The sequence below is a fragment of the Salmo trutta genome, chromosome 5 (assembly GCF_901001165.1).
Source record: "Salmo trutta chromosome 5, fSalTru1.1, whole genome shotgun sequence".
Lineage (NCBI taxonomy): Eukaryota > Metazoa > Chordata > Actinopteri > Salmoniformes > Salmonidae > Salmo > Salmo trutta.
Genome location: NC_042961.1, coordinates 64,532,715 through 64,543,474, shown reverse-complemented (window position 1 = coordinate 64,543,474; position 10,760 = coordinate 64,532,715). Strand labels below are relative to the sequence as shown.

General features: G+C 38.8%; 1 protein-coding gene across 1 annotated transcript; it reads left to right on the top strand.

Moving 5' to 3' along the window:
• The first annotated feature begins 133 nt into the window (after positions 1 to 133).
• LOC115195015 (butyrophilin-like protein 1) lies at positions 134 to 6,650 on the top strand. The gene is made up of 5 exons (XM_029754916.1): positions 134 to 191; positions 5,479 to 5,757; positions 5,944 to 6,084; positions 6,319 to 6,348; positions 6,478 to 6,650. Exons 1-4 carry the CDS (start codon positions 134 to 136, stop codon positions 6,345 to 6,347), a joined length of 507 nt encoding a protein of 168 aa, XP_029610776.1. The 3' UTR covers position 6,348; positions 6,478 to 6,650.
• Positions 6,651 to 10,760: the final 4,110 nt, after the last annotated feature.

Below are 10,760 nucleotides of genomic sequence, written 5' to 3'. Positions count from 1 at the left end.
CATCAGATGTTATTTTTCTCTGTCAAGTACAATGTCTTATCCTTATTTATATAAATGATCAAAATTGCATTTTCCTCCGCGCTTCATAAAGGTGTTACTATGTCATCAGCACATTTTCATTGAGATTATCAAAATGTCAAATCTATTTTTCATAGATAACAAAAAACATCCCCCAAGACCATCACGATCAAGTGAGTTTCCAAAAAGCAAAATGACTAACACCCAGTGGACCATTAAGAAACAGTAATATTAACACCCATTAAGAAACAGTAATATTAACACCCATTAAGAAACAGTAATATTAACACCCATTAACCTCTACGGGCCACGGGGGCAGTATTGAGAATTTTGAAAAAAATATGTGCCCATTTTTAACTGCCTCCTACACCAACTCAGAAGCTAGGATATGCATATTATTAACACATTCGGATAGAAAACACTCTGAATTTTCTAAAACAGTTTGAATGATGTCTGTAAGTATAACAAAACTCATATTGCAGGCAAAAACCTGTGAAAAATAGATTTAAAAAAATGAGAATTTTGTGACTGTACTATTTAGTGTCATTGTTTTAAAGATACCACAGTGAGAAAGGATTCAGTTCGCAACTCCTACTGCTTCCACTAGATGTCAACGATCTTTAGAAAGTTGTTGGAAGCATCTGTCATGAATACAGACCGAATTAGAATGCTTACAAGTTGACACGTCATCACTTCATTTTTTGCGCCTGCGCATGAATCTGAGAAGAGTGTCTTTGTCATAATCGTTTATTCTAGACACTTGATAGGTTGTGTGAAAATATTACTGATGTTTACTGATGTTTCACGTTAAAAATGGACCAAAAGATTAATGCTAAACAACGTTTGACATGTTTGAACAAACATAAATAGATTATTTACTAGGTTTTTTTTAGCTTTTCGGCGTGACTTTACACTGCCCACCTCATTTTGTGGGAGCCTACTGAACGCTAACTATTTGGACATAAATTATGAACTTTATCAAAAGAAACCACATTTGTTCTGGACCTGGGATCGCTGGCAGCGCCTTCTGATGAAGATAATCAAAGGTAAGGGGATATTTAGAATGTTATTATCGATATTAGATGATGCTAATGCTAACGGTATAGCTTAGCTTAGCTTATAGCTTAGCTTATGTTGTTAGCATAGTACCCAGTTTATAGCAAAATGTGATTTCCCAGTAAAGTTATTTTGAGATCTGGCCATTCGGTAGCAATTACGAGATGATAATATATTATTCTTTGAATGACAATATTATAATTTACCAATGTTTTCGAATAGTAATTCCGTGATTTGTAATGCTGGATTCACTGGGAGCATTCGAGCCGAAAAAAATTCTGAATTTCACCGTGACTGTAAATGCTGTTTTTGGATATAAATATGAACTTGATGGAACTAAAAATGCATGTATTGTCTAACATAATGTCCTATGAGTGTCATCTGATGCAGATTGTCAAAGGTAAGTGCATAATTCTAGCTAGTTTTCTGTCTGTTGATGCCCTTCTTTGAATTGGCTAAACATTACACGCAGCTATTGTCAATGTACTCTCCTCACATAACCTAACTTTATGCATTCTCCGTAAAGCCTCTGAAAATCGGACAGCGTGGTTAGATTTAGGAGATATATCTTTCAAATGGAGGAAAATAGTTGATTATTTGATTATTTGAAATGATTACTCTTGCAGTTTTGAATTCCCCACCATGGTCACATGACAATGAATCCCAATACCGGGATAAGATCCTGGCCTCAACAGGTTAAGAAACAGTCATATTAACTAATGGGTGTTAGTATTACTGTTTCTTAATGGGTGTTAATATTAGTGTTTCATAACTTCTATGGAATAAGTGGGACGCTACCCCCACTATCAACAGCCAGTGAAATATCAAGGGCGCCACATTTGAAAACTATTAAATGTCATAATTCAAATTTCTCAAACATACAACTATCTTACACCCTTTGAAAGATAACATCTCCTTAATCTAACCACGTTGTCCGATTTCAAAAAGGCTTTACGGCAAAAGCATAAAGTTAGATTATGTTAGGACAGTACATTGAAAATAGCTGTGTGTAATGTTTTGTCAATGCAAAGACAGGCTCACCAAAAGCAGAAAACCAGCTAACATTATGCACTAACCTTTGACAATCTACATCAGATGACACTCCTAGGACATTATGTTATACAATACATGCATTTTTTTGTTCTATCAAGTACATATTTATATTCAAAAACAGCATTTTACATCGGCGGTGATGTTCAGAAAATATTTTCCGTCATATACCGCCAGTGAATCAGCACAACTAATAAAAAAATTACTATTCGAAAACATTGGTAAAATATAATATTGTCATTCAAAGAATTATAGATTAACATCTCGTGAATGTAACCGCATTGCCAGATTTAAAAATAACTTTACTGGGAAATCACACTTTGCAATAAACGATGGTACTACAGAAAAATAGGCTAGGCGATACAGGGTAGCGCCATCTTGGAGTCATCTAAAATCAAATATAGTATTGTAAATATTCACTTACCTTTGATTATCTTCATCAGAAGGCACTTCCAGGGATCCCAGGTCCACAACAAATGTTGTTTTGTTCGAAAAAGCTTGAAAAAAAGAAAAAGCTCATAATTTATGTCCAAATAGCTCCTTCTTGTTAGCGCGTTCCGAAGGCTACTCCAAATGTACGAAGCGCGCGGAATATGTCGCGACGAAAGTACAAATAAAAAATATTTACGTTCATTCAAACATGTCAAACGTTGTATAGCGTAAATCTTTAGGGCCTTTTTCAATCAGAACTTCAATAATATTCAAGGCGGACGATTGCATTGTCTTATAAAACGTTTCGGGACGAAAGAGTCCCCACATGCATGCGCGTCACAGTAGTATAGGCCATCCGCTTATGACAAACTTTCCAGGCTTCTCATTCGGTCAGTTTTTACCGGAGAAGACTCAAACCACTTTGTAAAGACTGTTGACATCTAGTGGAAGCCTTAGTGGAAGCCTTAGGAAGTGCTACATGAATCCTAACTCACTGTGTGTTTCATAGGAAAGCCTTGAAAGTGATTCCACACATCAGATTTCTACTTCCTGTTAGGATTTGTCTCAGGGTTTTGACTGCCATATGAGTTCTGTTATACTTACAGACACCATTCAAACAGTTTTAGAAACTTCAGTGTTTTCTATCCAAATCTAATAATACTATGCATATCCTAGCCTCTGAGTTTGTGTAGGAGGCAGTTTAATATGGGCACATATATTTTTCACAATTCTCAATACTGCCCCCTAGCCCTAACAGGGTATGTGGGACGAAATCGTCCCACCTAGTCAACAGCCAGTGGAATCGAGTGGCGCGATATTCAAATACCTTAGAAATGCTATTACTTCAATTTCTCAAACATATGACTATTTTACACCATTTTAAAGACAAGACTCTCGTTAATCTAACCACACTGTCCGATTTCAAAAAGGCTTTACAACGAAAGCAAAACATTAGATTATGTCAGCAGAGTACCCAGCCAGAAATAATCAGACACCCATTTTTCAAGCTAGCATATAATGTCACAAAAACAAAACCACAGCTAAATGCAGCACTAACCTTTGATGATCTTCATCAGATGACACTCCTAGGACATTATGTTAAACAATACATGCATGTTTTGTTCAATCAAGTTCATATTTATATCATAAACCAGCTTTTTACATTAGCATGTGACGTTCAGAACTAGCAAACATACCGAAAACTTCCGGTGAATTTACTAAATTACTCACGATAAACGTTCACAAAAAAACATAATTATTTTAAGAATTATAGATACAGACCTCCTTTATGCAATCGCGGTGTCTGATTTTAAAATAGCTTTTCGGCAAAAGCACATTTTGCAATATTCTGCGTAGATAGCTCGCCATCACGGGCTAGCTAATTTGACACCCACCAAGTTTGGCGTTCACTAAACTCAGAATTACTATAAGAAAAATTGGATTACCTTTGCTGTTCTTCGTCAGAATGCACTCCCAGAACTTCTACTTCATCCACAAATGTTGTTTTGGTTCAAAATAATCCATAGTTATGTTCAAATATCCTCTGTTTTGTTCTTGCGTTCAAGACACTATCCGAACGGTGACGCGCGGACGCGTATCGTGACAAAAATATTCAAAATATTCCATTACCGTACTTCGAAGCATGTCAAACGTTGTTTAAAATCAATTTTTATGCGATTTTTCTCGTAAAATAGCAATAATATTCTGACCGGGAGTCGTTGTTTTTGTTCAAAGAAGAAAATGGACTCTTCACGTGCACGCGTGCGCCCGTCTCATTGTTCTCAGATCGACCACTATCCAAATGCGCTACTGTTTTTCAGGCAGGGGCTGCAAAGTCATCATTCAATGTTCTGGCGCCTTCTGAGAGCCTATGGGAGCCTTAGAAAGTGTCACGTTACAGCAGAGATCCTCTGTTTTCAATAAAGAGAGTGTAGAAGCCCAAGAAATGGTCAGAGAGGGCACTTCCTGTAAGGAATCTTCTCAGGTTTTTGCCTGCCATATGAGTTCTGTTATACTCACAGACACCATTCAAACAGTTTTAGAAACTTTAGGGTGTTTTCTATCCAAATCAAACAATTATATGCATATTCTAGTTTCTGGGCAGTAGTAATAACCAGATTAAATCGGGTACGTTTTTTTATCTGGATGTGAAAATACTGCCCCCTACCCTAGAGAGGTTAATGGGTGTTAATATTACTGTTTCTTAATGGTGTTAATATTACTGTTTCTTAATGGGTGTTAATATTACTGTTTCTTAATGGTCCACTGTGTTTTAGTTAATATGGTCCCGTGTGGTTCAGTTGGTAGAGCATGGTGTTTGCAACGCCAGGGTTGTGGGTTCGATTCCCACGGGGGACCAGTACGGGAAAAAAAATGTATGAATTGTCGCTCTGGAAAAGAGCGTCTGCTAAATGACTAAAATGTAAATGTAATTTCTGTTTCTCAATGGGTGTTAATATTACTGTTTCTTAACACCCATTAAGAAACAGTAATATTAACACCCAGTAGACCATTAAGAAACAGTAATATTAACACCCATTAAGAAACAGTAATATTAACACCCATTAAGAAACTAATATTAACACCCATTAAGAAACAGTAATATTAACACCATTAAGAAACAGTAATATTAACTAACACATAGTGGACCATTAATATTAACACCCATTAAGAAACAGTAATATTAACACCCATTAAGAAACAGTAATATTAACACCATTAAGAAACAGTAATATTAACTAACACATAGTGGACCATTAATATTAACACCCATTAAGAAACAGTAATATTAACTAACACATAGTGGACCATTAATATTACTGATATGGCTTTTTCTTTGCAACTCTGCCTTGAGAACAAGGAATGAATTCATTCATATTCATAACAGGAATCTCGCCCCTGTGTTAACTTTAATCTTTGCAGGCCCTGGATCTCTGCCAGTCCTCTCTATTGAAGGAACTAAGGGTAGTGGGCTGGTCCTGAGGTGTGAGTCCGAAGGCTGGTACCCTGAACCTGAGCTGGAGTGGTTTGACAACAATGGAGCCATCCTCCCTGCTGCTGGACCTACAGAGACTGAGACTGACACCGAGGGTTTCTACACTGTGAGACGAAATGTCACCATACAGCAGACTGACAACAACTGGTTCACCTGTAGAGTTCAACAGCAGAACATCACCAGAACGAAGCACATTCGCATTCCTGGTGAGGGATCTGTTTTGAAAAGATTATTGAATTTACAATTGGAAGTTTTTGAAAATGTTTTATGAAATTATTATTTTGTTTGCACCACGCTGCCAATGTTCTTTCATAGATTAGCAATCTGGAGGTCCAAACCAATCAATTGGTATGATAGTATGTAATGGGTTCTACATGGCTTCTGTGTTTCAGATGACATCTTTCCCAAGCCGTGCCAGTCCTACTGGACAGTTGGGCTTTGTCTGGCAGTGGGAGCTGCAGTGGGAGCTGCAGTAGCCGCGCCAATGGGACATGTGGTTGGATATCGACGTGCGAAACGTCACTGGGCGACAGGTGAGGCATCTCTAACCGTTCAGAGATGTTCCAATGCTTTCATCACAATATTGTGAGCTTTAGTTCAATCACTCCACCTTAATTACCTCTATTCTATGACAAACAGATTTGTAAAATCACTCCTTCCCAAATCAATAGCTTTTCAGTGTTGGGACTGTCTACATTTAATTCAGGTGGGCTGTATATGTGTGTTTGCAAGGCTCCCGGGTTCTTAATCTCTGTCTGTTCTTGTAGGTGAAACCGAAGATCCTGAAATTCTATGAGGTATGTGTGCCCAACATATTGATAGTTCAAATATCAAAATATTTAACATATTGATGTAGAAAGCTGACTACATTTTAAGTTTGCGCTAACTGGCCTTTTCTTAATCACCCTCTCATTCTATTATTGCAGTGCCGTTGAAAGGGAACCCCTCAGGAGAGCTGAGATGAGGCTCAAGGCAGGAGAGACGCTGATGCCAGCAGCCCTCCTGTTTCCGTCCTACTTCGCACCTTTTCCCTGTCGGACTTGAGATTCGAACCGGTGACCCGTCGAAGCACAGATCTGGGGAAGGGTATTATGAAAAACAAGATTCTCTGGTCTGATGAAACCAAGATTGAGCTCTTTGGCCTGAATGCCAAGCGTCATGTCTGGAAGAAACCAGGCACCATCCCTACGGTGAAGCATGTTCATGGCAGCATCATGCTGTGGGGATGATTTCAGCGACAGGGTGAATAGTCAGGATAGAGGGAAAGATGAACAGAGCAAAGTCTTTGATTAAAAACCTGCTCAGGACCTCAGAACAACATGTCGAAGTCAATCTGAAGGCGTTACATTCCAGGCCAGATATGAATGAATGATCTTAATTTGAAGCCTGTAACTGAATCTGTCAAAAAAGAAATGATCCTCATGTTAGGGAGGGATTTAGGTCTTCAAGGAAGGGTGCTTTTCATCTATTGACATTCCCAAATCCACTTCCTGTACCTTTAGATAGGCTATTATACAACTTCATATGGAAAAAGAAGCCACATAAGATAAAAAGCAATGAACAAAAAGCACAACAGGGTTTGTGATGGCCGTCTAAATGTCTTAGACTTTGCTCTCTTCAACTGTCCAAAAGTCAACTGGGCTAAAAGGCACTTAAAAAATCCTCAGTTTCTGGAATATTGTACCTCATTTTGTTTTTCAGAAGCTCAGAGGGCTTCATTTTTTACTACAATGTCCCTATATTAAACTTCCTGTGAAATTGGCAGCTTTTCACAAGCAGGCTTTAATGTGCTGGGCTTTGCTGTATAATCATAACTTTTCACCTCATAAATGTTTTATATGGAATAATGGGTCGATATTACATAGAAACAAAATGTTATTTTACCGTAACTGGTTCTCTGAAAACATTGTCCTTGTCAGCCAATTAGTTAGTATTAGAAGGAATCTATTTATGCGGAGAGAATTTATGGAAAGATACAACTTTGAGGTTTCAAGCAAGGAATATGACGCTGTTATTAAAGATATACCTAGTGGGATAAAAACTTTATTTCAGATTAATGAATATTTTGGAATATCTATTGTAAGCGATATCCAGGTGAATGGCATAGGTCTACTAGATACGAAATTCAACAATTGTTTATTAATTAAGGGATATTTTCTACAGGAAGTCTATTCCCTCTGCGATATTTTGTTGGGCTTCATCGTTTGATGTAAACTGGCGCCGTGCTTGGCTCACTCCACACAGATTTATGGTGACCAATAAAGTAAAGGAGATGTAAAACAATATCTTGGCCTCTAATTGCATACAACCATTGATATTACTAAGTTTGACATATTATTTTACTACACTGATTCCACAATTGAACATAAATCTCTTTATTTTATTAGGAAAATGTTTCATACACAAATCAAAATTCATGAAGAAAAAGCCCCTTATCTTAATTTTTTTATCTGATGTGGAAAACTATTTAGTCTTTAAAACGTATACAAAACAAAATGTCAAAAAAATGTATTCGCTATATGTCTGTATTTGATATAATGTGGAATAGTTTTATAAATTTTTTTGGAATCCCTCTGGCTGTTATGTTTATGTTTTGCATGTTACTGTTAATAATAAAAATAAAAAATAAACCAAGGCAAAGTAAAAATAAATTAAGAAAAACACACTTTCTTTCCTTTTCCGTGTAATGACGTTACCAACAATCTTCTTCTGAGGTTTAACGGCGGTTGGCATCCAATTTGTTGCATTACCGCCACCTACTAGCCTGGAGTACAACTCCCTTATACTTTACTTGAAAAAGAAAAAAAATGTACTGAATAAATACCCTACCATCTAACACTATACTCACTAATTTCAAAATTATATTAAATTAAATTAACACCCCCCTACTCCACTAATTAAATGTATTTATTCCTACCTCATGCCATCACCCTGAAAGGATGGGACATCACCACTTAACACACCCTGTTACTCTTTCTATTGTCAAGTCTCCCACACACCCAAATACCTCTCTGCAGCTGCCACCACAACCTCTATTTCCTGAGACTTCAGATCCATCCCTGCTGTACAGTTGATAACCATTGCTATAAATCCAATCTTACTGAAACTTGTTTCACATTTTGCCCTATCCCTCTGTATTGGTATATCTCTACTACTCTCCCCACTCCTCCCCTTAACCCATCTTCCTCTACTTTCTTCACTGCCTCAGCATATGACAACTTCTGCACTACTATAAACCTGGAATCCTCAACCTGCCTCTCTCGCACGGGACATTTCTGATCCCCAGCTCCATGGGCACCCCTACAATTAACACATTCCACTACTTTCCCCAATACTACACATTCCTTTGTCTCGTGCCCTTCTGCACATTTCTCACACCTTGGACCCTCCCTCCTACACACTGCTGCCACACGCCCATCAGCTCGACACCTGTAACATCGTAATGTATTCGGCACATACACTCGTACAGGATAACTTATATATCCTAACTTCACTTTGTCAGGCAAAGACTCAACATCAAAACTCAAAATAACAGACAATGACTCTAATGTTTCCCCACTCTCCCCACCCTGTCTGCGTTGCATCAAACGACGAGCATCACATACACCGGGACTCTTTCCCCTCAGCTGGTCAACTTTTCTATTTACTGCTACCCCAGTTATCACTCCTTTCATTGGTGCCCTTTTCTTGAGAAAGAAACAATTCACATTTCTTGCCCCCATTCATTTTACTTCGAGCACATTCTTCCTCTGCCCAACAGAAACACAAACAATTATCACTAGACCACTTCTGGTTCCCCTCACCGACTCCACATGACCCAACTCTTTTTTCACTTCATGGTGACTCCCACTTCTTCCTTCTTGTAGTCTCTATATGTCCCTTTTCAGGCTCTGGGGCCTGAGAGGGTGGTGCGGCTCTAGGACCTGAGAGGGTGGAATGGCTTGTGCCAATATTCCATGTAACTCCTTCGCTGAGAAATCTTTCAGCCCCAGGAACCGCTCCGCCACATCCACAATGATTTCAATTTTCCTGGACCTTCTCTCCACCTTGGCAGTGCCATTAATCACCATAGCCATAAAAACCACAAAGTCCACCTTCTTAACCTTTACAATGTCTGCATCCTGCAGTGTAGGCCTATCCACTACCATGGGCTCTTCTGATGCACCATTCAACCCCTCTACCCTTTTCCCAGCTGCTGAAATGCTCTGGACAGCCCTGGCTTTGGCCACCTCATTCTGTTTCCCCCTTGTGGGGTGTTAGGAAGACGTGGCTTCATGGTTCCCACCACAATTACAACATGTCACATGTTCATCACTTTTATAACACATAATATGGTCCTTTCCACAACTTGGACATCTCGGCTTCTCCCTTCTGCCAACACTTGTTACATGACCTAAAGCTATACAATGATCCCACTGCGTTGGTCTTGGGATAAATGCTCTGCCTCTGTAGGTAATATACCCCAACTGCACTTGAGAGACTCCATATCATTAAACAAAAGAACAGATAAACTCTTCACTTTTTCTTCATTCGCCATGCGATTCATCCGACGTGCATCAATCCCTCCAGGAATATTTTTAATCTCTTCAACATCGACTTCCCACTAGACTCCAGATATTACCCCTTTGAGAGGTGCCCTTTTCCCAAGAAACACGACACTTCAAACTGGTGAGACGCAACACACATTTCTTCTGTTCCTCAGAAGCAAAAAAATCTAAACAAGACAGCCTCCAGTGATCCTCACTCTACCCAGAACTCTCTCCACCATTTTGGATACCTCAAATGGATTCCTCCAGATTGGTAATTGGTTCAGCTGCTCCTCATTTACAAACCGTACTCCTACAAGATACGAAGTGACATTCTCTTCTCTGTCTTCTCTACTTTGTTCCTTTTTCCTTTGTTTTGGACTCCACTTCTCCTTGATTCTACCGCCATTAGATTCAGACCTCATCATCCGCTTCCACCATCTTTTTCACCTGCGTGAATCTTCCCTCTTCTCCAGCCCAGACGGAGACAAATGTTTTGACCTACAACGCAACAATGATATGTGCATTCCGCCACCTACTGTACAGCTGGGTAATAAGGTTTTAAAAAATAATCCATACAAACTATCAGTAACGAAATGTTAAATCATCTTTTGTGTTTTAATCAGGTCCCTACACAGGCTCAGAAGGATCATGTGATGGAGGGACAGTCCTTGCAGTACTTC

Bases quoted from the DNA above. Each gene is read 5' to 3' on its own strand.
- LOC115195015 (XM_029754916.1), top strand. From the start codon at position 134: ATGTCAAATCTATTTTTCATAGATAACAAAAAACATCCCCCAAGACCA. The intron at 192-5,478 runs GTGAGTTTCCAA...TAATCTTTGCAG, and splicing joins CCCAAGACCATCACGATCAA to GCCCTGGATCTCTGCCAGTC. The intron at 6,085-6,318 runs GTGAGGCATCTC...CTGTTCTTGTAG, and splicing joins GAAACGTCACTGGGCGACAG to GTGAAACCGAAGATCCTGAA.